At 38.7% G+C, this 23,178-nt stretch overlaps 1 protein-coding gene and 1 long non-coding RNA gene across 8 annotated transcripts in view; one reads left to right on the top strand and one right to left on the bottom strand.

Annotated features, from left to right (window-relative positions):
- mllt10 (MLLT10 histone lysine methyltransferase DOT1L cofactor) overlaps positions 1 to 23,178 on the top strand; it is a 46,006-nt gene that overhangs the window by 4,362 nt on the left and 18,466 nt on the right. For 3 of the 7 annotated variants that reach the window (XM_026291862.2, XM_026291863.2, XM_026291860.2), the window contains 10 exons: positions 348 to 427; positions 4,325 to 4,379; positions 7,283 to 7,392; positions 7,510 to 7,613; positions 8,064 to 8,157; positions 12,088 to 12,177; positions 17,509 to 17,607; positions 17,894 to 18,230; positions 19,078 to 19,296; positions 19,914 to 20,387. In XM_026291862.2, coding sequence (XP_026147647.1) covers positions 348 to 427; positions 4,325 to 4,379; positions 7,283 to 7,392; positions 7,510 to 7,613; positions 8,064 to 8,157; positions 12,088 to 12,177; positions 17,509 to 17,607; positions 17,894 to 18,230; positions 19,078 to 19,296; positions 19,914 to 20,387 — 1,662 coding nt within the window. Of the gene's footprint in view, positions 1 to 347; positions 428 to 4,324; positions 4,380 to 5,597; positions 5,624 to 7,023; positions 7,074 to 7,282; positions 7,393 to 7,509; positions 7,614 to 8,063; positions 8,158 to 12,087; positions 12,178 to 17,508; positions 17,608 to 17,893; positions 18,231 to 19,077; positions 19,297 to 19,913; positions 20,388 to 23,178 lie in introns of those variants that run through there. The other 4 variants (XM_026291865.2, XM_026291864.1, XM_026291861.2 and 1 more) reach the window with 3 other exon arrangements.
- Positions 20,256 to 23,083, bottom strand: LOC113121406 (uncharacterized). Its single transcript, XR_003294722.1, has 3 exons — positions 22,339 to 23,083; positions 22,139 to 22,183; positions 20,256 to 20,378 (listed from the first exon to the last, which is right to left on the bottom strand). It is a non-coding gene; the product is annotated as an uncharacterized LOC113121406 (long non-coding RNA).

Raw genomic sequence — 23,178 nt, 5'->3', positions numbered from 1 at the left:
CAACAGAGAAAAGATAGTATCAGTACTTGGCTAATACTTTCTTACTGTACTTTATTATTTAGCGTTTCCAGCAACACTCAGTCAGATTGAAAATATCATCTTATCAGGCTAGTCTGTTCCCATTGATGTGGATATATCTTTTTGTGGATGTACTTTTTTTTTTTTTTTTTTTGTGATTGTGCTGTTATTCTGGATATTAGGTTCCATGTAAACTCAGCATTTGTGTGTAGCTGCATGTGTCACCATGGTTTCATAATTATTTTCTGTGATATAAGGTGCAGATTTTTCCTGTTATGACTGGATCTGCTTTATTTCCACATTTAATGCTCTCCCCCTTCTCTCTTCAGCTTGCTATGGCATTGTTCAGGTGCCCACTGGTCCCTGGTTCTGCAGGAAGTGTGAATCTCAGGAGAGAGCAGCCCGTGTGGTAAGTCACATAATCCATTTACATGTTCATCATATTCAAGTTCGCTCATGGAATAACAAGACTGACAAAGAAGGTGGACATCATGGTTTTGAAGATACTAATGCCAGATTGTGTGTCTGCTCAAAGGCCTTGAAACAAACAATGTAAAATAACTCAGTGCATGCTGTGGTATTTTTTGTGATATTTTATGACCATGGGCACTCAGTAGCTTTGAAGTCACACCATTAGTAGCCCTGTTCAGCGCAGCAATTACCATTCAAGGAAGCAGTAATGTGTATTGTTGAAGTTGTGGAAAGAAATTTGAGGTTGGTTCTCAGTATGATATATCTAATGTGTTATAAATATTTTAGTTATGAGACAGGGAAGAGGGCTCATTCTCTAAAAGTTTAAATGTCATTTACATGTGAAAATGAAACGCATCTCCACTTGTTTTTTGGGTCAGTTTTGTTTGTGTTTGTTTAACAAAATTGTTTATTCCTATTTACTAATCACTTTTTGAGATATGGAAGAGGAAAATCTTACACTGCTGTTAGAGTGGTAGTTGCTCACAGACTGCTGCACCATGTGCAGAAAAATGTTGAGAGTAGGAACACTTGAGTATAAAGGCAAATGGTAAGTCAGAGAAACACAAAACTGCCCTTAGAAGACAGCAGCAAATAACTGCCATCAAGCAAAATTGTTCTGTATTAGTACAGAGAACATCTCAGAGGCCCAGGCCCAGTGTGGCCCACTCTGCATCAACAGCAATATGTATTCTCTGGGCAGTGTTTGAATTGGCACCATTACAAACTGAATTGCTATGGGCAACTTGTAGCTAAAAAGTTAGAGCCCAAGAATAACCTTTAAAGTATTTAGTTCATATTCAGGAGGGTTTTCTTTATGTAAATCCCTTTTGGTAAATAATTGTTCAGTGGTGTAATCTGTTGATTGTTCTATCACAGGACACTTTAGGACTGAAGGAATTTTTTCATATTTCTTAGAATCTTTGGAGGATGTTCCCCTTTTGTTGTTGTTATTATCATGCAGAAGTGACGTCACCATGCCAACCATCAGTCGGGTTAGGTTACTTCAGTGTTGCTGCTAGCAGTGTATTTGTAAACAGAAAACAATTGATGTAGTACACTGATGTATTCCTTAGTGAGACAACTACCCCACTGTTTGGTCAAAAAGCATCTCTAGGGACAAACTCTTCCCACCTGTTGGCAATTTACAGTCACCAGTCAACCTAACCTGCAGGTGTTGGGACTGTGGGAGGAAGATCTAGTACAGCAGTATATTTTCATTAGAAAATGTTAAGGTCTTGTTATACTGAACATCTGAAATGATGATATTAAAAAGTACAGTATGTCAGTTAAAGTCTAGACTTGGTTTAGGACTTCTGTCCTAAGCCCTGATAGTTACTTAGTGTCATGCTTATTCACATTTGACTGTGTGGAGTCCTAGACTGGTGTGTTAGGGGTTAAGATTAGTCAGTCACAATATACATCACTGACTTTATAGAGCCTTCCTTTGTGAATTCTATTGTGAATTTAATATATTGTAAAAACTCACTTGTAGGATTTGACAGTAGTGTTGCACGATATACCTATACTAAAAAGGTGTATTCTTCTCTCTGTAAGCTGGCAAAAAAAGAGGCAACTTTAAGTGCTCTTCCTGACTGTCTACAGTTGGTTAACAAAGCAGACACATGAAGTTATTAGGCATTATTTCGCCTATGTAGCCAACAGTCAGGGCATGGACACTACAAAGCCCGTCCTTAAAAGATGTTTCAATCCTACACATATCAAGGGAGCGATCACATCCAACTTGGCAAAGCACCTTGCCAACAGACGTGCTGACTTGTATAAGTAATTTAGAGTGACAGGGTAGCAATTACCAAATGTGATAGAAAACATTTGCCATTTGTGACAAGCAGCCTTTTTTCACCATCAGAGTTTGACAGGGACATTAAGAGCACATGTCTAATTTAACTTTTTAGCTATTACCAAAGTGACTAACATGATTTACTCCTGTTTTATGGCCTCTCAAAAAAATAATAAATAAATATATATATATATATATATAAATTGTGTGTATGTTGGGTATTGTAACACCACTACTTGACAGTCCACCGTGCCTTTTAGTGTTTCATTTTAAATTTCTGTACAGCTTACTAGAACCTGCAATACAAAAGAAATCATAAAATATATTAAAGATCTGCACAGACCTGCCTGCTACTGGCACTTTTTGATGAGCAGCCATTTGTATGGTATGTAACATGTCCTGGTACAGCCTTTGTAAGCTCTGCATATCCAACAATTAATGCAGAAACTGGCCTGCTTTCCATATTTTCTCTTTGTACATAAACCACAAGTTGGTATGGCTTTATGAGCTTAAACTTAATGTGACCTCAGCAAGCATCTAAGTACCTGTCGAAATTTTGTCAGGGCAAGAGATTTACTTATGTAGCTGTTGACACAGGTGGTAGGGAGGATTTTCATGTGTGCCCATGTGCACACAGCAAAGGCAGAGTTTAGCAGGATAACTAGTTTTTCATCTAACTTCTTAACTTGATTTCTGATTTATTTAGCTTTTAAGAAGTTAATTTAGGGATGTGTTACTGCATGTAAATGTGTTCCCAAGCTACACATATCATCTTTATATCATTACTAAGCCAAGCTTCATCTTTTGTGCAAGGATGTGTGTATAAACCTGTTTGTTGAACACTTTAAGCTGAGGAACAGATCAATACAAAAAATGTGTTACACGCTGCTTCAAAGATAAAAATTACCAGCAGTATTTCTGCTGGTAATTGTCTGTGTGTGTCTGTCTATATTGTATTCACAAAGCATTACATTTTTGCAAAGACATCAGGTAAATGTAGCTGGTAAAATTGAAAGAAGAATATTAAATGCAGATGCAATAAAATACTTAACTTCCTTCAAAGTTGAAAGTGTTGACTAATAAAAGCAAATTTTGTGGCAAAAGTAAAGTAAAAGAAGCTATTTAATCAGATGGCAAGTAAATTAAAGAATTGTGAAAAATCATACTTGAAAGCCAATTCATACAGATGAATTTAAAGATAATGAAAATGGAGTAGAAGCACCTTAATTATCCCATCTCTGAGGTGTGAACTTTGAGAGAAAGAAGAGAAAGAAAGAAATTAAATAAAGGTCTTTCTGTTCTGTTATGGATCACATGTCACAGTCTTTATAAGACATATAGTACTGTGGAGAAGTTTTAGGCACTTTAAATGTTTTAGATTCTAGTCTAATGTTTTAGACAACACCATCAGGTGTCTGATTGACCCCAGGTTCGTTGTGCAGGACAAGCCCATTAAGGACCCATTAGAGTTCACGAAGAACTTTTTTCAGAGGCAAGAAGAACCTGCAGCAGATGGTCTGACCCCCAAAGAGCCCTGATCTGGGTAGTGGGGAGTCAGTCTGGGATCATATGAAGAGACAGAAACACTGGGACAGTCTGGATCTACAGAAGAATTGCAGCAGCTTCCCCAAGGGGCTGCAAAGTCCCAGGAGAAACTGTGTGCAGAGAACTGCTGCTGGTTTAAGGGCAAAGGAGAGAACTGACAGTACTGATTAGATTTAGGTTTGGTTCCCTTTACTGCACTTTGTGTGAAGTTAACTGACACATGAAAAAACTATTTATGTCAATTATATTAAAATCATCCCCTATGTATTCTTCATGCCTAACAGTACTGCAGTTCAAACCTTGAGATGTGCAATGCCAGTTTATTTACAAGTTAAGAAAGAGCTGGATTGTCAGGTTAAGAGCAGCAGAAATAATTATCTGTGGGCTTGTATTTGCTTGTGTGTGTGTACAATGACAATAGGTAGGGGAGGATAGTTTTCCGCCTTGTGCTCATCTTAGGGTCTTTTTGATTTTCTTCTGTACCCACAGAGATGCGAGCTGTGTCCCCACAAAGATGGAGCTCTGAAGAGGACAGACAACGGAGGTAGAGTCCTGCTAAGTGGCACACACACATACACACCCACATCTGTGGTTAGCCTCTTGTGTATTTTGTCATTAACTGCATGTCACCGGCAAGTTTAAGGGGTGTGAGCGTGCTGGGAGAGTTATGTTGCTGTTTGTTGTATGCACTGCCTCTCTGTACTGGCCTTGCCAGTTCATGTTTTATGAGTGTGAGTGGGTGTGTATGTTTATGAGGGGGCGGGCCGGGATGGGTATAGTGCATGGCCTGTGAGAAGTCTCCTCTCTGGGTTCATTGGGAGGTCATCTTGGTGGAGACTGTAAATATTCTGTGTGTGTGAGTCAGAGAGAGAGGCACAGCTGTGGAATTGTGTTCAGGCCTGTAAGAAAACATCAGGACAACACTAACACACACCGTTTTACTACTTTCTCTTTTATTTTAATCTTCCCATGACCCCTCTTTTCCCTCTTTTTTGCTTCTATTTTTCTCACCATCTCTTCAGCCTTTAATGTTCATTCGTCTACGCTTGTCAGTTCCTATCCACTCATTGATCTGTGTGGTAGTCTCTGTTATTTCAGGTGGGACAGTGATAAAGCAGGGCAAAGGGATTAGTATGACATGAGTATTTGATCTACCACTGTAACATCTAATAGGCATAGAAGAAAGAAAAGTATAGAGTGAGACAAGAAGTTACTTTATAGCTGCTTGTCCTGTTTTTGATCATTAAAGTGGTTGCACTCGAAAGTAAACCTACAAATCAAGAAATATCAACCATTTGGCAGCAGCATGAGACTTTTAATTAGAGTGGGGTATTGTCTTTCTTAAGCACATTCTGAAATTGTACTGATGTGTGCGTCATGTTTTTTAACATGATTTACCACTAAAACTCAAAAAGCATTATCAAGAACTGACACTGCTTTGTCTTTTTTCAGTTTGTTTGATATAATAGCATGCCTCAAATTAGTTATCAGCTAAATTGAAGCCCTTTGTCCTAATATGCTGGATTCTGATAACTTCTTGAAGTGAGTGCTGTTCATTAAGGAATGCTTTGTTTGGTTTTTGAAGGCTAAATGTGTGAATGCTGAGTTTGAAGAGGAAGGCTGTACTGCTTTTATAGTCCTGTTTTATAGGCCTCTTCCAGATTGTTGAAGGGACTTCAAAACAACAACATGCCCCCATTTCACCTCCGCTCCCTCGCCTCCATCCCGCCCTCTGCCCTCCTCCCCCTGTCCCACTCACCAGGTCAAAGGCAGGTCAGGAGTTCAACTGTAAGTTTAAGCTTGTTTTTGTTTCTACTATGGGGTAAAATGGATACCTCCAGCATGGCAGGAGACTCCTACCTCCATTTGACCTCATGTTTACCTCCAGCTCCACCTCAGTTTGTCATCAGTTCTGTTGCGACTGCATCATGCCCCACTGTCATCCTACTGCCCCTAGTTTGTCATCACTGACAACCGCCTGTGTGAATGTATGTCTGTGTTTGTGTGTTAACACTTAGTAAATAGCCACTTGCATAGATAAACAAATTTATGAATTTTGCAGTTCAACATTTTAAATTGAAACAGGACAGATTCCCTTCACTTTATCATGCCTGATACTACAATTGTTTAAATAATTTTATTTTCTTATTAATCTGAACTCAGTGACACATAATGACAAAGTGAAAACAGAATTTTAGGAATGTCAGACCCTTTATTCAGTACTTAGCTGAAGCACCTTTGGCAGCCTCTAGTCTTTTTGGGTATGACGCAGTAAGCTTTGTATTGGAGGATTTTCTGCCCTTCTTCTTTGCAAATCCTCTCAAGCTTGGTCAGATTTGATGGGGACCATCGGTGGACAGCTATTTTCAGGTTTCTCCAGAGATGTTTGACAGGGTTCAAGTCAAGGCTCTGGCTGGGCCACTCTAGGACATTCACAGAGTTGTTCTTGAGCCACTCCTGTATTGTCTTGGCTGTGTGCTTAGGGTCGTTGTCATGTTGGAAGGTGAACCTTCGGCCCAGTCTGAGGTCCTGAGTGCTGGGGAACAGGCTTTCATTAAGGATATCTTTGTACTTTGCTCCATTCAGCTTTGCCTCAATGCTGACCAGTCCCTGCTGCTGAAAAACACCCCCACAGCTTGATGCTGCCACTACCATTCTTCACTGTTGGGATGGTATTGGGCAGCTGATGAGAGGTGCCCTGTTACCTCTAGACATTACTTTTGGAATTGAGGCCAATCTTGGCTGCACACTGCAACTCTTGGTTTGTTCGTAATAAGTGAAAGTGACATGGGCTAGTTAGTTAGCAGGATAACTAGCGTTTCATCTAACTTCTTAACTTGATTTCTGATTTATTTAGCTTTTAAGAAGTTAAGATAGTTTTCATGTTGTCTTATGATGCGCTATACCTGAAGAGATTTGATCTTTTCCAGGTGTCACAAAGAGCTCATAAAGCTCAACAAGAAGATATCTGGGTAAAAACATGAATCAAAACTGCACTAGACTTTATTTACAAATAACATGATGCAGATAGAATCAAAGGAGATGTTGTGTCATGCCGTACAAAAAGATGGGTGAGAAGGAGTGTTTTGTGTGGTTTTCACACTATTATGTATTTAGTGTTCTGCATGTCTTATGAGTTGTGTCGATGTGCAGAAAAATGCGCTTTTTGTCTTACACAGCTTATAAAATATATAGCTGTGTTGTAATCTTCAGGTTATCAGTCGTCTGGACTTAGCAGGTGTGTTATATTCACAGATTGTCACTGTAGTTCACTGGTTAAATGCAGATAATAAACCTGTAGTTTGAAGTAGTTTGAAGACCATAGCAGATCCTTGACAGTCCCTTACCTTGAAACTCATGTTTGCTGTTGTACTGTGTATGGGGGGCTGTTCTCTGTTTTGCATTTATGCAGAGGTTGGTGTTATACTTACTTCTGTATCTTTGCAGGCTGGGCACATGTGGTTTGTGCCCTTTACATACCTGAGGTGGAGTTTGCTAATGTGTCGACTATGGAGCCTATAGTACTACAGTCTGTGCCACATGAGCGCTACAACAAGGTAACAGCACTGCCTATATATATTTGATATGTCCAAAAAAAAAAAAATTCATGTACTATATAATCGTAATTGATTAATTCTGTCTTCATGGCTGACTTGTTTTGCATGTATGTGCAGACATGTTATATCTGTGAAGACCAGGGCAGAGAGAGTAAAGCAGCTTCTGGGGCCTGCATGACCTGCAACAAACATGGCTGCAGACAGGCCTTCCATGTCACATGGTAAGACCTGTTCACATCACTTTAACCACCTCACAGAAAGAACAAGTTTTGTCATTTGTACACGCAGACTGATGTAAATAGTGGTAGATTTGCTATACTTTAAAATGAGGGGTCATCTGGAGTTTAACTGTATGAAGTGTGAATTCGAAAACACGTAGTATAATAATTTCATGTAAATACTGCCAGTGTGAGCTGTTTGTCTGTCAGTACTTTAAGAGTTAGGGTTTAAAAGCTGTAATGACAACACAGCTTTGTTTAAAGTATGCGCTTGGGGCAAATCTGATTCTGCTTCATTCTGTACAAATTGTGTCTGTGTTATACTTTGTGCACTGCAATGCTAAACATTAAATGTTGAGAAGTTTTTTTTTTTGTTTTCCTTTCCCTTTCCCTTTTTTTTTTTTTTTTTTTTAAACATCCTTTTAATTTTTATGATATTACCCTTTGCCATAGTGCCCAGTTTGCGGGGTTATTATGTGAAGAACAAGGATCAGATGCAGACAATGTCAAATACTGTGGCTATTGCAAGTACCACCACAGCAAATTGGTAAGTGTCCTCTTATGTTATACAGATTACATGTCTTTTGAAAACACATCTTCACCACACATCACTGTATTTCACAATCAGTTAATCCATTCAATTGAGTTATTTCTTAACACATTTGTGTGCCATTGTTGTTGCAATAATAAATGTGATTAAAAAATTAGAGGTTAACCCTGTAGTCTGTTGTTGTTGTAGTCCTCTAATTAGACACAGTTTAAGACACAGTACTGTGAAAAACATTTTAGACACTAAAAGTAAAATGGCATGAATAAATTAACTTCATTCAAAGTGCAGTAAACAGGAAAAGCCTAAATCAAATCGCTATTTAAAGTGACCACGTCTGCCTTTAAAACAGCACAATTGTCCTTGCTACAATTGTACACTGTGTAGGTTGTCCCAGCATCATCGAGTACTTGCCAAAGTTCTTCTGTGGATTTAGGCTGTGTCTTTTGTCTTCTGTCTCTGTGTAATACTGGATTGGCTCCATGAAGTTGAAGTAAGGGCTCCATCAGGGCCAGACTAGCTGTTGCTTCTTGTTTTTGTTCCTGTGTTCGGGGTTGCTGGCATGCTGCACAATGAATTTGGGGCTGATTGGATGTCTCCTTGAGGGTAATATGTGATAGACAAGAATCTAAACATCTGAAGTGCCTTTAACTTTTTTCACAGTACAGTGTGTTATAAAGGAGATTTCCACATTGTTTGCCTCAGCCATGATACCTATCTTGACACACCATGCTCTATGTTGTCTGGAAATGTCTTATTATTTTATGAACATACCGGTGGAACCATGACAATTTATCGGTTTTTAAAAAAGAAAAATTTAAATTTCAGTTTATTTAAAGTGCATTTCTCAAAAAGATACAACACTACAATAAACATTGAACAATAAAACCAGCAGTTTAACAAGACTAAAAAAAGATCTATGCAGAGCTGAAATAAATCTCAAATAATAAAGCTACAACAAATAAAGGCTTCTAGTATAGTCAAAGGCACAGGTCTGCTCTTAAAGACAGAAACTTTGGGGTGGATTTAAGTACTTATTAAAGGATCTAATAGTAGAGCTTTCCACAGGATTGGGGCTTGGTATGAAAAAGCACATTGACCAGTGGAAGGTTCATTAACCATGGGAATGACCAAAAGATTACTGAGAATGAAGATGTTGAGGGGGCTTGATAAGGCAAGAGAAGATCAGACAAATATGAAGGACGGAGATCATGAATGGCTTCGTAACTTAACTATAATACTTTAAAGTCGGCTCTAAAATGAGCAGTTAACCACTGTTGCAAGATGCAAGAATATGGTAAAAATGTGAAAACTGACTTGAGTAAAAGTTAGAGAAACAAAACTCCAGAAAAGTGCAGCTGAAAGAAAGTCATTTGTAAAGAGTGATACATCTCCTCCTCACACGTTTGAGACTGGTATCACCCATGCCCAAGAAGGTCAGAGAGGCCATCTGTTCGTAGAAAAGGTGCACATACAAAATGCAGTTCCACTAATGATGGATGTACTGACTTTTGGTTGAAATTTGTTTTTGTTTTTTATTGCATTTTTAATAGTTATTTTACACAGACATTTGTTTTTCATAAGAATTGTCTTCATTCCCTTTTGAATTTTGGTTTAAAACAAATAAAATTGTATTAAAAGTATAAGATTTATAGTAAGGTAACATTTTAGTGATTCTAAAGAGTGCAAAAATGCATGAGAGTGAATTGAAGGGTTGTGTGTCTATTAACAATTTGGATGAGTACTTAAGTGTTTTTGTTACTTCAGCTACAAGCAGAAACAACTGAGTAGACATAACACACACACATCTGTTTCTCTGGAACAGAGTGAGAAAAACTTCGCCTCATGAACAACGTCTGCTGTCACTGAGAAATGCCTTATTACTTCATTCATTGTTTTCTGCTGTCTCTACTTCTTTCAGACACCCTAAACCGTGCTCTTCCCCTCAATGCTACTCTACACTTTCCTTCCTCTCTTTCCCATCTTTCCGACAACCATTCGTTTTTTGTCAGTTTGTCTTTCCTAATCTATCCTGTCCCCCTTTCAGCCAGCTTCCTGTCTATCCTCGGTACCAGCCCATCCTTCTATCTTTTGCCCCATCTGCTTGCTCTTTTAGTGGCTACATCTGCCCATAACGATCTTTTCTGTCTATTCTTAACACATTTTTTCACCTGCAGTCAACATTCACTCTTAATGACAGTTGTGACTTCAAGAATCACAGTCTTCTAATCTTTTGATCTCTCTTTTCAGATGTATTCTTGTCATGGTCAAGCAAAACTCAGATACGATAGCTATGAAAACAGCAGAAAATTGTACACACAGAAATGGCAGTTTGGACATTCGAAACATTTAGTACATTTTAAACAACCGGTACTTCTACATGCACACCAAAAAGCTGAGCTGCCCCTCTAACAGTAGATGGAAAGATGTCATCATGTGTTGTGGCAGTAACAATGAAACCGTGTCATAAATCTTGCCTAGACACCTGAAATCTTGAATGGCTTTGAAACGGGCTGTTCCTGAGTGCTGACATTGCCCTTTCTTTTATACACAAGAGCAACTACTGGACATACTTTGTGGAAGTGTTTTCATTGTAAACATTCACAAAGCTTCCTGTTTTTTTTCACCCCTCCAATTGTTAATGGCCTATCACAACCTGTTTACGTGCACTCTGCATCATTTGGAGTGGAAAGGAAATATGAAGCTATTTTGATTTCTGGAACAGTGGTAGGATGGAAAGACGCGACAAGCTTTACAGCATCAGCATACACACACACACACACACACACACACACACACACACCGAGATGACATTTTGCAATGTTAACAAATGCTGATGGAAAGACTCATGCTGTTATATTGATCGTGTATGAATGGCTTTGGATGCTGGGGCATAATGTCATTAAGCTGGGATTGTATGGATGACAGGGATGAATGGGAGGTAATCAGTGATGGAGAAAGCAATGTTGTTAGCAGAGTGGGTTTCATAAAATACCCCTTGATGGATGTTTACGGCACGTTAGTAACATAACATATTTGACTGGACTCAATCAGTAGCCAAATCTAATTTCAATTTAGATTATCAAGGTTTAGTCTGGACTATGGTGAAATTTTTCTTTAGTTATTATCATAACTACGTAAAAATACTTTTGTCCTGTTTCTAGTGTAAATGCAGCTGTTGATGATTCTGCTTAGCATGTCCTGGCGGGACTCTTTGTTTCTGGCACACAGTTATTGATGATTTTAGCCATTTTCTGTAATAGTGATTGGAAATGCTTGTTGCATAACTTTTTGTCACTAGATGTTCTTGTGAAGCAAGTAGTAAAAATGTTTTGAGTGTTGTTCTGTAAGGTTGAATGATGATAAATTGTTTAAGGTTGTCAGCATTCTTCAGTAGGAGCAGTAAATTATGAACTTATTACAGGTGTGGTATATTGATGTTGAAATCTAGATTTAGACTTTAAAATACTATTTACAAGACATTCATTGCAAGAGTAAACTGAGATGTAAGATTGTTTTGGCAAAAAGTTTTAAAATGACAATGACACAACATATGGTTGTGTGTCTTTTTTCTGGAGTGTAGTATTGCTGATTGTTCAGTATATGAATGACTTTGCCTTAGCGTTACATTTGTTCAGGGAGTGGCCTTCTCTACAGTGGAAAACATGATGTATTTTTCATTAAATTTCTACTGCTGCAGTCGATTCTGTACTCAGTAGTGACCAATAAGATCATTCATGTAACCACCACTTTTGTAAACAATGCTCATGACAATATTGTGTGATGTTTTGAGTTATCCTTGAGTTCAGTTAGCCTTTTTTAGTTTAAGTTTTCTTTTTTGTTGTACGTCATAGAGTTCTTTTGGTCTACTTTTAGCATTTTATACTGTGGACTTCATGCAGTAACTTGGAGTTCCTCTTTACCTTTTAGCGAAGGAGCAGGGGCCGTGGTAGTAGGTCTCAAAGCTTAAGTGACTCTACCTCTCAGTGTATGGATAGACCCCCAGACAAGGACAAGAAGGTAAGACAGCCCTCAGATCTTACCCTCTCTATGCCTCCTACCCATGACTGTGACTCCATCAGAAACATATGCCCTCACTTTTTCAAGCTCACACTGTCAGGGACAGGCAAACATCATTAAAACCATTCTATACTCAGTAGCGTTGATTTTCAGTGCCCACATAATGCCCTCACAATGAGCATATATGGGACAGAATACATTAGGAGAACATTATTTCTGGTAAGTTGAATTTCATTATTTTTTTAAATTAGAGTGTGTGATTTTGAATCTATTTATGACTTATCTTCACAACAAAGTAACCTTGGTATTTTTAGGGCTGTCTATGCTGCCATGTCTTACATGTTAACGATTAACCCAGACCCTAGCAAATGTAACCTTGGACAAATGTTTCCAAATAGGTGGATTACCTTGAACGGGATGAAATAGTTTTCATATTTAAATTTTTATCATTGTTTTTCTCAAGAAAACTATGCTATAGTTCTTGAGTGTACTAGTATAAAAAGTTGTACCCACTCAAAACACGTATCCTTCATTTTGACCAAGCAAGGCCTCTAAAATCACAGAAAGCCTTTAAGTTGATGTCCAAGCGAGTGCTCAAATTGTACTTTATGAACATAACAGCAGTTGCAGCAGTTTAAATTGTCTTTGCGATGGTACTGTGACTGCAGCCCACCTACGCACATCAGTGATCGCAGCCTGTAATGAATGTTACATTAGTGTGACTTAATCAGTCACGCCTGTTAATAGAACATGTAGAACATAGGCTGCATAAAATCAGAGTTTACAGGAGGTGTCAAGTCATCTGTTCCACTTATCATCGTTGCCTGCAGTTGAATTAAGCTTGTAAACCTTGCAGGCTAATATAATGTGCTAAATCAAACACCTGACTGTCCCTTTACAGTTGAGCTGTTGTAGAGTGTTGACTATATTTTCTAGAACGAAGTTCACTATCATTGATTCTCCTCACCAAACTCTCTAACAGTGTACTCTGTTTGGACAGCCAAATGCATTCATACTCACGCTCTTATTGGGTAGTGATGATTGGGAAGAGTTTATAGGGTTGAAACATAGAAGTTGGTATTGATATGTGAAGTCTGCTTTATCAAGCAACGGGATTGGTGCTAAGTAGATTGCAGCAAATCAAGGATGTTTTATAGATAAATCAAGAAAGGACAAGTATGTGAGCGTGTGTGTATGTGTGTAAAAATATTTTAAGGAAATGGAAACTTGGTCCACGCTTGATCAAAAATAATGCTTTTTTTCTATTGTTAAGAAGCATAAATTGCACCTGAAACTTTATTGAACGGTAATGAATTGTTGTATTAAGTGCTTTCTTACGGTTCAGATTAGTCTTCAGTTATTCTCCATCTGTTCCTGATATTTTTTATGATGTGCTATAATGTGGTTGCATAGCGGACACTGAGTGGAAGAGAGGAAATTTGCCATGTAAGCATCTTGCAGATAGAGACTGAGTTTCCATATAATAATGCTTCTTTTAATTTGAATTATTATTAGTTTAAAAGTCTTACGGTTACAATAAAATATGTGCATTTATTTAAACAATAACATCTTAGGTATAAAATTGGCAGATAATATATGAATGCATTGTGAAAAAAGACAATAAGTATTCCATTCTATTGATTTATGAAGTTTATTAGCAAAATCCAAATTTTGCATGTTGTGTGACATTTTGGTTACATTCACATTTATATTTCTTGTTACTCTATATACTATTCTGATATGGTATGACATGTTTCTTGGCTTGAACAAAAGCTACTTCATTGATGTATAGCAAAATTTAAATTTACTTGCATTTTGACTGACCCTTGTTGCTGTTGTTCCTGTCATCCATGTTTATTTTTACTGGGCTCTGGGGTGATGACACTGAATGATAACGAGCATGTGCAGAGGAGTGAGATGTGTTTTTAAAAAAATAAATAAATACTGCACACATACCTGAATTCTGATCTTGCTGTTGTGATAATGATCACATAGTCAGATACTGGATATGAATTGGATCTAGGACCCTGTATGGATATTGGCCAGGTCTGATATGGAAAAAAGCTGATTTGGTTTGCTTGCGCTTCTGTAAAAACATCCAATCTGAGTTACTTTGGAGGGGGAAAAAATCAGATTTGGGCCATTTTAGCATACAATGTGAAGATATGCTTGAGATCAATACGCTTGGATGTGAATGTGTGTGCACATGCATTTGTTATGTGATTTCGATGGCTCAGATGTATACCCACATCATGTTAGACCCTGCGGTCAAACTACAGCAAGAGCTGAAAGAAACCCCACACTGGCCGCTTAGAAATGTCCTGCAGGAAACGCACACACACATGCATAAACACACAGTGCCGGGTCAGAAATCCTGCAGGAAACTGCACAGGGGAATTCCTGCCAGGCCAGGGTGGATTATTTTCCCCCTTACTTCCTGTTCCTCAGTTTCTCCCCATTTTCCTTGCCCCCCTTTCCACTGTGTCTGCATCCTCTCATCATCCTCTTGAGACCATCTTGAGACCATTGTGTTGAATTGTAAAGCATTTCAAATATTTTACATCAAATCAAAAGGCAATGCTTTGCCTTTGCAACATGTTATTTATGAAACAGTATGATATATAAATTATATTTTCTTGTCCGTGAATGTACCCCAGGCTCAGAAGCACCGCATCCTAAAGACAGTTTGTTTTTTTTTGTTTTTTTGATGGTTTAATGAAGTGATTTAATCAAGCAGTCACTCAACACAAAATTATTCAGGTTCAGTTTAAATAATTTGACTTTTTTTTGTCAATTGTGGGGAAAGAACAAGCGCTGAAGCATTTTCTTATTATAACCTTTCATTTTCTTTTTTTTCTTTTTTTTTTGGACCGTTGGTTGAGCAAAACAAGCTATTTTGAGATGTTACTTTTGAGTCTGGGAGGTATTTATGTACATCGACTGTTCTGTCATTTCATAGGTAGATTTAAAATTGCACATGACTAGATAGTGAAAACAATTGCTCTGATTTACTCTATTTAGATTTAGTGACAAAATACAAAATCAACATGCCTGTGATATCCAACACTCTAAAAACAGCTACAGTGTTTCTCCCCTGGTAAGAGGTCAGTTTTCCCTGTTAACAGCCCTGTGACCAGCATTTGACACCGAGAATTTGATTTATTGATCATTGTTTGGGACAATGTTGAGAAATAGATGTAGCCTTATCTTCTGCCACTGCTCATATTTATACCACACAGTCTTAGAGACCACTTGGACATGTCAGGCTGCTCTGGTCAGTTATAGAAAAAGAGAGGAAGCTTTGTCTCTGCCTGTGTAATCTGTTGACCTCATTGATAAGCATTTGTGTGTGCGTGCGTGTGTGTGTGTGTGTAGATGTTTGTTTCCAAAGCCCAGTGTCATATGTGTGTGTATACTTTTATTGATTGTGAGGACCACTTTCAGCATTTAACATATAGGGAATGTGAGAGTGTTTTGGGCCCTTTGTTTTACTTTGTTCACACTTAAGCTAACTAAGTTTAAGCTTAGTTATGTTTAGCCAGGTAATAGTTATGGTTAAAGTTAGGGTAAGTGAATGTGAGTCAATGTAAAGTCCCCACAAGGGATGAAAGCGTGCGTGCGTGTGTCATCCGACCCTGTCAATGCGGCCTCTGTCCATCAACACCTACCTCTGGAATGTTAATGAAAAACAACATGGGAATCCCAAAGAATTTACCTCTGTCTCTCTCACACTCTACACTATCAACTGTGCTTTTTATCTCACTTTGCAAACCCCTCTCTCCTTTTGTATATACTACTGTTTCAACTAGTAAAGAATTGACAAGTTGATGGGTTGACCAAGAGAACTTCAACTGAAACTTTAACTTCTCAAATACAAGGATTTGATTCTGTTTCTCATTTTCCATAACTGTAAATTAAATATCTTTGGTTTGACAATTGTTTAGGTGCTAAAACAAGCTATATGAAGACACCTGGCTCTGGGAGATTGTGGTAGGGTAAATTAGGAGAAATATGCACTAAAGGTTAAAAACCTCAGGGCACAGTGACCTCTCAGTAGGTTAGCCACTATATAAACTCATGCTGGGCTGCCAAACATTGTTTAAACTCTTAAAACTGTATTATAGATGTATACAAAACAGAATAAAAAATTTCAGCATTTCTGAAATATGTATAAAATTATGTACAGAGCATTTGATTTGGGGCAGTCATATAATAGACCGGTGTTTGACTATTTAAATATCTGTCTTATTACAGTTAACACTAACCCACAAATACAAACATTAGAACTGTGCAACATGTCTCCTAACCCCAGAGCGTTAGCATTAGCGGAAGCCACTGTTCAGGGAGGTTAGGGTAGAGCTGCTATCTCCTGATTTGGCTGGTGATGTCTGTTAACTGCCACTCATAGAGGAAGTCTGGCTAAACTGTCACCAGCCTCCATGCAATCATTCCTCAATGAGACCTGGGGGAGGGGTGGGGGTTCAGAATTGTCATGACACTGAGCCTCACAAGCGTGTTGAATCCCATGTCTCCCAGGATTGCTGCATATTTTCACCACCTTTCTCTGAAAGTGTCTCTTGGTGTGTATATGTGCCTGCATGAATGCGAGTGTCCATGTAAAAGTGTGCGTGCACATATGTACACCTGTCTGCTTCTACGCACGTGTAGAGAGGTGTTGGGGTGTGGGGCATGCATGTGAGGTGTAAATGCGCTGTAGCCCAGTTGCTACCTAAGGGGTGTGATAGTAGGGTGGTGGCATGTGTGTGTGTTAGCAAGGGTGTAAATTGAGCTGTAATGGCCCAAGGAGGAGGATATGATTGGATGAAACAATCTTGTACAAGACCTTGTACGTTTCAGCACAAGGCACTTAGTCACACTGTGCTCTAAACTACAGCTGAATTTCTGTTGCCTCCTGCCCCCTTTTTTTTATCTCTCTTCTGTCACTCTTTGTATTTGTGAATCTCAAAGCTTTCATCTCAGACGGAGCCTTTGAAATGCAATGCTCCCTCGTTCACTGATTCTCTCTACACACACATTCTCCTGTGTTTATATCCATTAACTCATACGTGAGTTTCTTTTTTTTTTTTCTTTTTCAGTATAATCTTCCCAAGAACACTTGCATATATGGTCCAATATCTGGTCTGCATATTCAATTTTTTTTCTGTTGTCATGTATTTTTTTCCCCAATGGCAAGTTCAGAAGGTTATAAGGATGAAGATTGTAAAAGTGTTTTTTTTTTTTCTCTCTTTGTCTTTATTTTCCACCTCCCTGTATGGTATATTAAGCAGCTTCACCCATCTGTTTCTCCTTACTTCTATTCTCCATGTTCAGAAACACAAGGAGCGGGATAGGCACAAACCAAAACACAAGAAGAGTTCCATGGACATGTCGCCCTCCCTCGTCCTTCCAAACATCATGGTCCCAGATAAGGTGAGGGCATTCCTTTGCTCCCCACGCCTTTGATTTTATGTTGAGTGATACTAGTTAAATATTACAGCAAGAGTGACTGGTTGACTTTTTTTCTTTACTACAGTTGACCTTTGTTGCTGTTCTTCTGTATCACCCACACATCCTATCCTTCTGCTGACCTCCCTTTTCTAATGTGCATTGTTTTGACAATTTTCACTCCATGTTCCGGTGCTTTTTATCGCTGCTACTCTTCCCTTTTTTCAGTCACGTTTTAATCATTATATCCCTTCTTACCTTCCTCCCTAAGACCTACAACAGCAGTAACTCAGGAGGAGGCATCATCTCTCTGCCCCCATCAACACAGAAGCGACTGGATGAGAACACTGGACGTTTCACCAATGCCAACTTTCAGGAAGTGTCTTCTACTCACTCCAGTGGGAGTTGCAAAGACGTCTTGGCTGCAGACACGGGAAAATCTGCATCTGAGGTGAAGAATAAGAAGAACAGCAGCGGAAGTCATGCAGTGGGACAGAGGGGTGGTCGCAAGTCTCTCACCTCCTCAGGGAAACCCCTCCCCTCCTCCGTGGTCACCATGGCAACCTCATCCACATCTGCCTCTGCTTCCACTGGGCCTTTTCACCAAGGTGAATTGATGGCTGCAAATGGTCCTTGTGTTAATTTTTCTATGACTGGGGATTAACCCTGTAGTTAGAAAAATGGAAGGGCAATGACAAGTCATCTGGTGTTACCCCTCTGCCCACCCGTTAAAAAAATCTGCAGCACAATTCAAATAAAAATCCCAAAATAAGAGTGTTTCATGTGTTTTTATGTATGTGTGTGCTCTGTCATTGGCTAGATTTTAGCCAGATCCCAAACTTCAGTGTTTAGCCTTGATAACAGTGTTTTGTCTCAACTGGTCTCTGGCTCCTGTAATCTGGGAACCTGTCTGTGAAAAGACCAACACAAACACACAGACACACACAAACACAGAGAAGAACACATGGGGAGGTCAGGACCTGAAAGGAGTCGGTGCTCAACTGAGCTTCTCTGTTTTGTGCTATCAGAACCTTGAAGCCCTTGTTAGGTGTGTGTGTGTGTGTGTGTGTGTGTGTGTAAGTGTGGTTTGTATGTGTCTAGTAGAGAAATGGTGTGTTTGTCTGAGTATCTGTCTATTTGTGTGCTTTCAAGGCAATTTCTCAGTTACTTGGAAGGAGTACAGGATGAGGGAGAGCTGACTGTAGTGCAGATAGAGAGCAGGAGTGCAGATAAAATGCTTATTTTGGTTATCTTGTCTCTGCTGCTCTCATGATGATAGAAAGGAAAGTAGTGTGTAACCTTTTCCTAGTTGTAATGTGTGTTTCCTCTGTTTTTTCTCTCCCTCTCTCCCTGTTGGTCTCTGTTTTGCACCTTTGTTTTGTTCATCCTTTCTTTTGTCATTTCTGTCTCCTTTTGTTTTTGTCTGGACTTTCCACCTGCCTTTCTTTCTCCCAGGTCTCCTGTTGACTAGTGCCAGCAAGACACCCTCTGCTTCTTCCTCCTCAGACTTCCTAAGTTTCTCCGATTCATCGTTGCGTCCTGGAGGTGGAACTACCTTCTCTTCCCCGCCATCTTTCAGCAGCTGCCTTGTGAAGCCAAGCTCAGAGGGCGGAGCTTCAGAGGGAACTTCAACACTTTTCGGTTCACTGATGTCTGCTACTACGGGTTCTGCAGGTGCCATGCGTATATTTATTTATACAGAATATTTTTATTTATTTATTTATTTTGTTTGTTTGTTTTTTGAGTGATGCTACAGTATTTAAGCCATGCTTCCATGCATTTGTTAATTGGAGAAGTTTTTGATGTTAAAAAGCAAAATGTTGCATTTAAAACGTGCATCTATGATGTCACAGGAAGTGATACATAGACAATTCGTTTAACCAATTTCAGTTTTTGTTGGTTTTTTTGTGGGGGGGGTTAATTTGCTGGGTTACACTTATACTTCTCTCATGATTTTTAGAAAAAACATAAGCAACTGCTCTGTATGTGCAATATTCACTTTGTTAGTCATTTACTAAAGGGCTGAAAGAACTAGTTGACTGTTTGATGTTTTCTTATTCATCTATGATGGTAAATGAAATATATTTGGGCTTTTTCACAATTGCCATACATTTATAGACCATTAGATGAATCAATAAAAAAGTCGCCGTTGCTGCAAAATGAACATGCCACAGTGTGTGCTTTGCTACTTTTAGTATATTCTTTAATGGCTCTCAGACCACACAACCGCAACAAAACAAGAAACAGCAAACTTTCTTGAATTTTGATTTCTACTTTTTTGTCATTTCTAGTGGGCGGAAAGCTGTATGAGAATTCCCACAGTCACACAGCTAGCGAGATGACAAGCCTCGGGGGGTCTGCTGGATACAAGCGGCCCCAGTCCTCTAGCTCAGGACCGGGGATCAGCGCAGCAGTGGCGGCAGGAGGGGATGATGGGGTGAAGAAGAAAAAGAAGGGCAACTGGCGAAACAGATTTGGACCGTGCTTTACTACGGATGTGAAGCCTTCAGAGCCAGCTCCCTCCCTGACACTTCCCCCCTCCTCCACAGCCAGCACCACCTCCTCCACCGCCTCACCCTCGTCTTCTTCATCCTCAACATTCTCAAGCCGGCCAGGTTTAGTTTCCAGCAGTGGATTAGGAGTGGGCGGAGCAGGTGAGAGGGGGCTAGGAGTCATGGGTGTCAGCGGTGGGATGCAGAAGTCCCCCTCACTCCTCAGGAATGGAAGTCTGCAAAATAACAGTGGCCCCACAAGCACTGTGCCAGGTGAGGAAGACAGAAACATAACACACATAAAACACAAAAACACAAAAATGTTTCGGAGCTGTAATGCAAGTTCTTTAGTTCACTAAAATCGGGGCAACTTAGTGTTGTCTTAGACCCAAGTAAGTTGACAACATTTTAGTCTAGTTTTAATTCACAAAAAAAATCAAATTTTTAGTCATTAGGAGTCACTGCTTTCAGATAAAATACCATCCAGACTGATGACATTGATGCCAGCTCTTGTCTAAAAGAACATAAAAATGAAAACAAATGACAAGTGATTTAGCCTGTTTCTGCATGTGCATTAGCGTTCAGGCACAGAGATTGCTATTTTACTGTGGTGCCATAGGTTTATATCAGGCACCTTATAAATGTATCATTACCTCCAGTTTATTGAGGTTAATTGTAAATTGATGGACATTTCTGTCTACACATATTTTTATTTGATCAATTTTATGTTACTGAAACAAACCATGTTACATGGTTATTAAAGCAACTTGAAATGCAGCAATTATGTTTTAGATAGTCTTGCAAACTGAAATGATTTTTCTCATGACTGACAATTAATTGCTAAGTGATACGTAAAGTACAGGCACAAGCTATGTCTATCCAAAAATACTGATAATCAGTCATTTGTTCAGAGGTGTTTTTTTGTTATTAATGTATGTTATTAATTTAAACAATACAACCAAATATGATAGAGGATGAGACAATGAAGTCTGGAAAGATGCAACATTAATAATTCCAATACAAACCAACTCTTGCGATATTAGTCAATAATTACCACGATCTTAACATTCTGTTTGGGAATATGTACATGTGAGTATCTAAAAAAACAAAACCAAACAAAAAAAAAAAAAAAACCTACAGTTGAGAAGTCAAGAACTTTATTCAAGCTGTAATACAGCCATCTACATAATCTCTATATTAATAACTAGTAGGAATCACAAACAAACTGCTTTTCGCTGTGTGGACCTGTTCATAATGGGCAAGATCTAATCATCAAACATGCAGAAGCTAAATCACATGTGCGTAGCATGGATAGCATGTGTAACATTCATAAGTGAACAAACTAGTCTTAAAGTAAAAGGGTAGCCAAGTTAGGTAGCTGGGCTACTGACTTTTCAGTTAGACTAAGCAATACATCCTGTTGTGTAATGCTAGTATAGAACATTAAACCTTGTCCTTTAGGAGTTGTGGTGTTATTTAATGTTGTGTTGTTTCTGTGTGGTGCGCCTTGAGGTGGTTCTTCAGATTTAGGTTTTTTGTTTCAGCAATTTTATAGCTGCAGGGTTTTTCTCCTGACAGTGCTTATACACTACATAACTATACATTTCTCTCTGCGACATTATGTCCAACCAAGTCCCACTGTTGCTTCCATGTTCTTGTTCTGTTACCATGTTTTGTCTATAGCTATTAAGTTGAAGTGGTGAAGTCCTTATATTAATTACGTCCAGGCTAACATTTTTGGTGCAGTGTCTAACGTGCTGCTGGTCTGAGGATCAGCAGAAAAAATATTCTTGCGTGCTGCCTTCGCTTTAATGGATGGCATTGCATTCATTGTTTTAAAAAGCTGTGTTCTGTTTTTCATCTCTTTTTTTTTTTTTTTTTTGTCCACAAAAATATAAGATTTTGATTTTCAAGTGTTTATTTTTAAACTCTATATTAGTTCATTGTGGATAAAAAGTCTAATTGTTTCCGGCTATAATATGAAAAGTGTGCGTTTAATTCGACAGTTATTAGCCAATTATTACCTGTTAGATGAAGAGGATGTGTCCACCTGTGTCCCATAGGGTCATCTGAATGAAATAAAAGGAAATGGCTCATGAGTGGCATTGTTGGAGCAGTTTTTGTTCCGCACACCACTGCTGAATTAAACAGAAAATATTTTTAGATTGCCTCTGTGCAGAAAGCATTACCAGTACCAATCACAAATTGCAAAAATTTGATTCACCTTTGTAACTGGCTTTGCGTGTGCATCTGTGTGGAAGTGGAAGTGCTGGTCTGTGTTATTTGCTAGTACACGTGGAAGTGGTTGGTATGGGTTTTTTCTTTTTTTTTTTTTTTCCTCGTCATGTTCAGTTGCTTGGCAACTGTCTTTATGCTTTGGAGTTCCCCTCAGAAATGGCTTAGTACACCCCACACATCCCACATGTACCTTTTTCCTGAATTACACCGTTTTTGTTTTGCTCTCCTGCCTCTCAGCTGCTGTCTCTTACCTGCGTTGTGTTCATTTTTTAGATCCTCACCTCACCTGTTGATGCTTTGCCAAAGTGTATGCGTATGTGTGTATAGTCACACATATATACCTAAATTGTTTGTGCGGTGATAAGTGCCCATTCTTATTAAGACGAAATCCAAGTAAAACAAATAGATGCTCTGATCAGGCCAGTATCAGCTCATCAGTTAATGACCACCAGTTTATTTTTTTTCTTCCTCTTTTTCTATTCTTTGATATTTTTGTGAGGTTTTTGCATGAGCTCTTTGTCACTCAGGCCATTTGTAATTATTGATGATTAATTATTGATTTATTGATCCTAAAGCATTAATATAGTTATCAATAGTGATTTATAGTTCATTGCTACATTGCATTTCATTGCTTATTGATTTCCTATATCTTATTAATTACATTAACTGGTTGATTTGCTGGCTTGATTAGACTAAAGAATAGTTTGTTGCCATAACAGTGTAGTTCATGAAGTGCAAAAAATAGTAGTAGTAGTTAAGAGTGTAGCAATGTACTGAAATTTGTTGCTTATTACAATGTAAAAATCTCAATTAAACACAAATAATT

The sequence above is a fragment of the Mastacembelus armatus genome, chromosome 20, assembly GCF_900324485.2.
Source record: "Mastacembelus armatus chromosome 20, fMasArm1.2, whole genome shotgun sequence".
Lineage (NCBI taxonomy): Eukaryota > Metazoa > Chordata > Actinopteri > Synbranchiformes > Mastacembelidae > Mastacembelus > Mastacembelus armatus.
The sequence above is the reverse complement of the archived record's forward strand: the minus strand, read 5'-3'. Positions and strand labels throughout refer to the sequence as shown.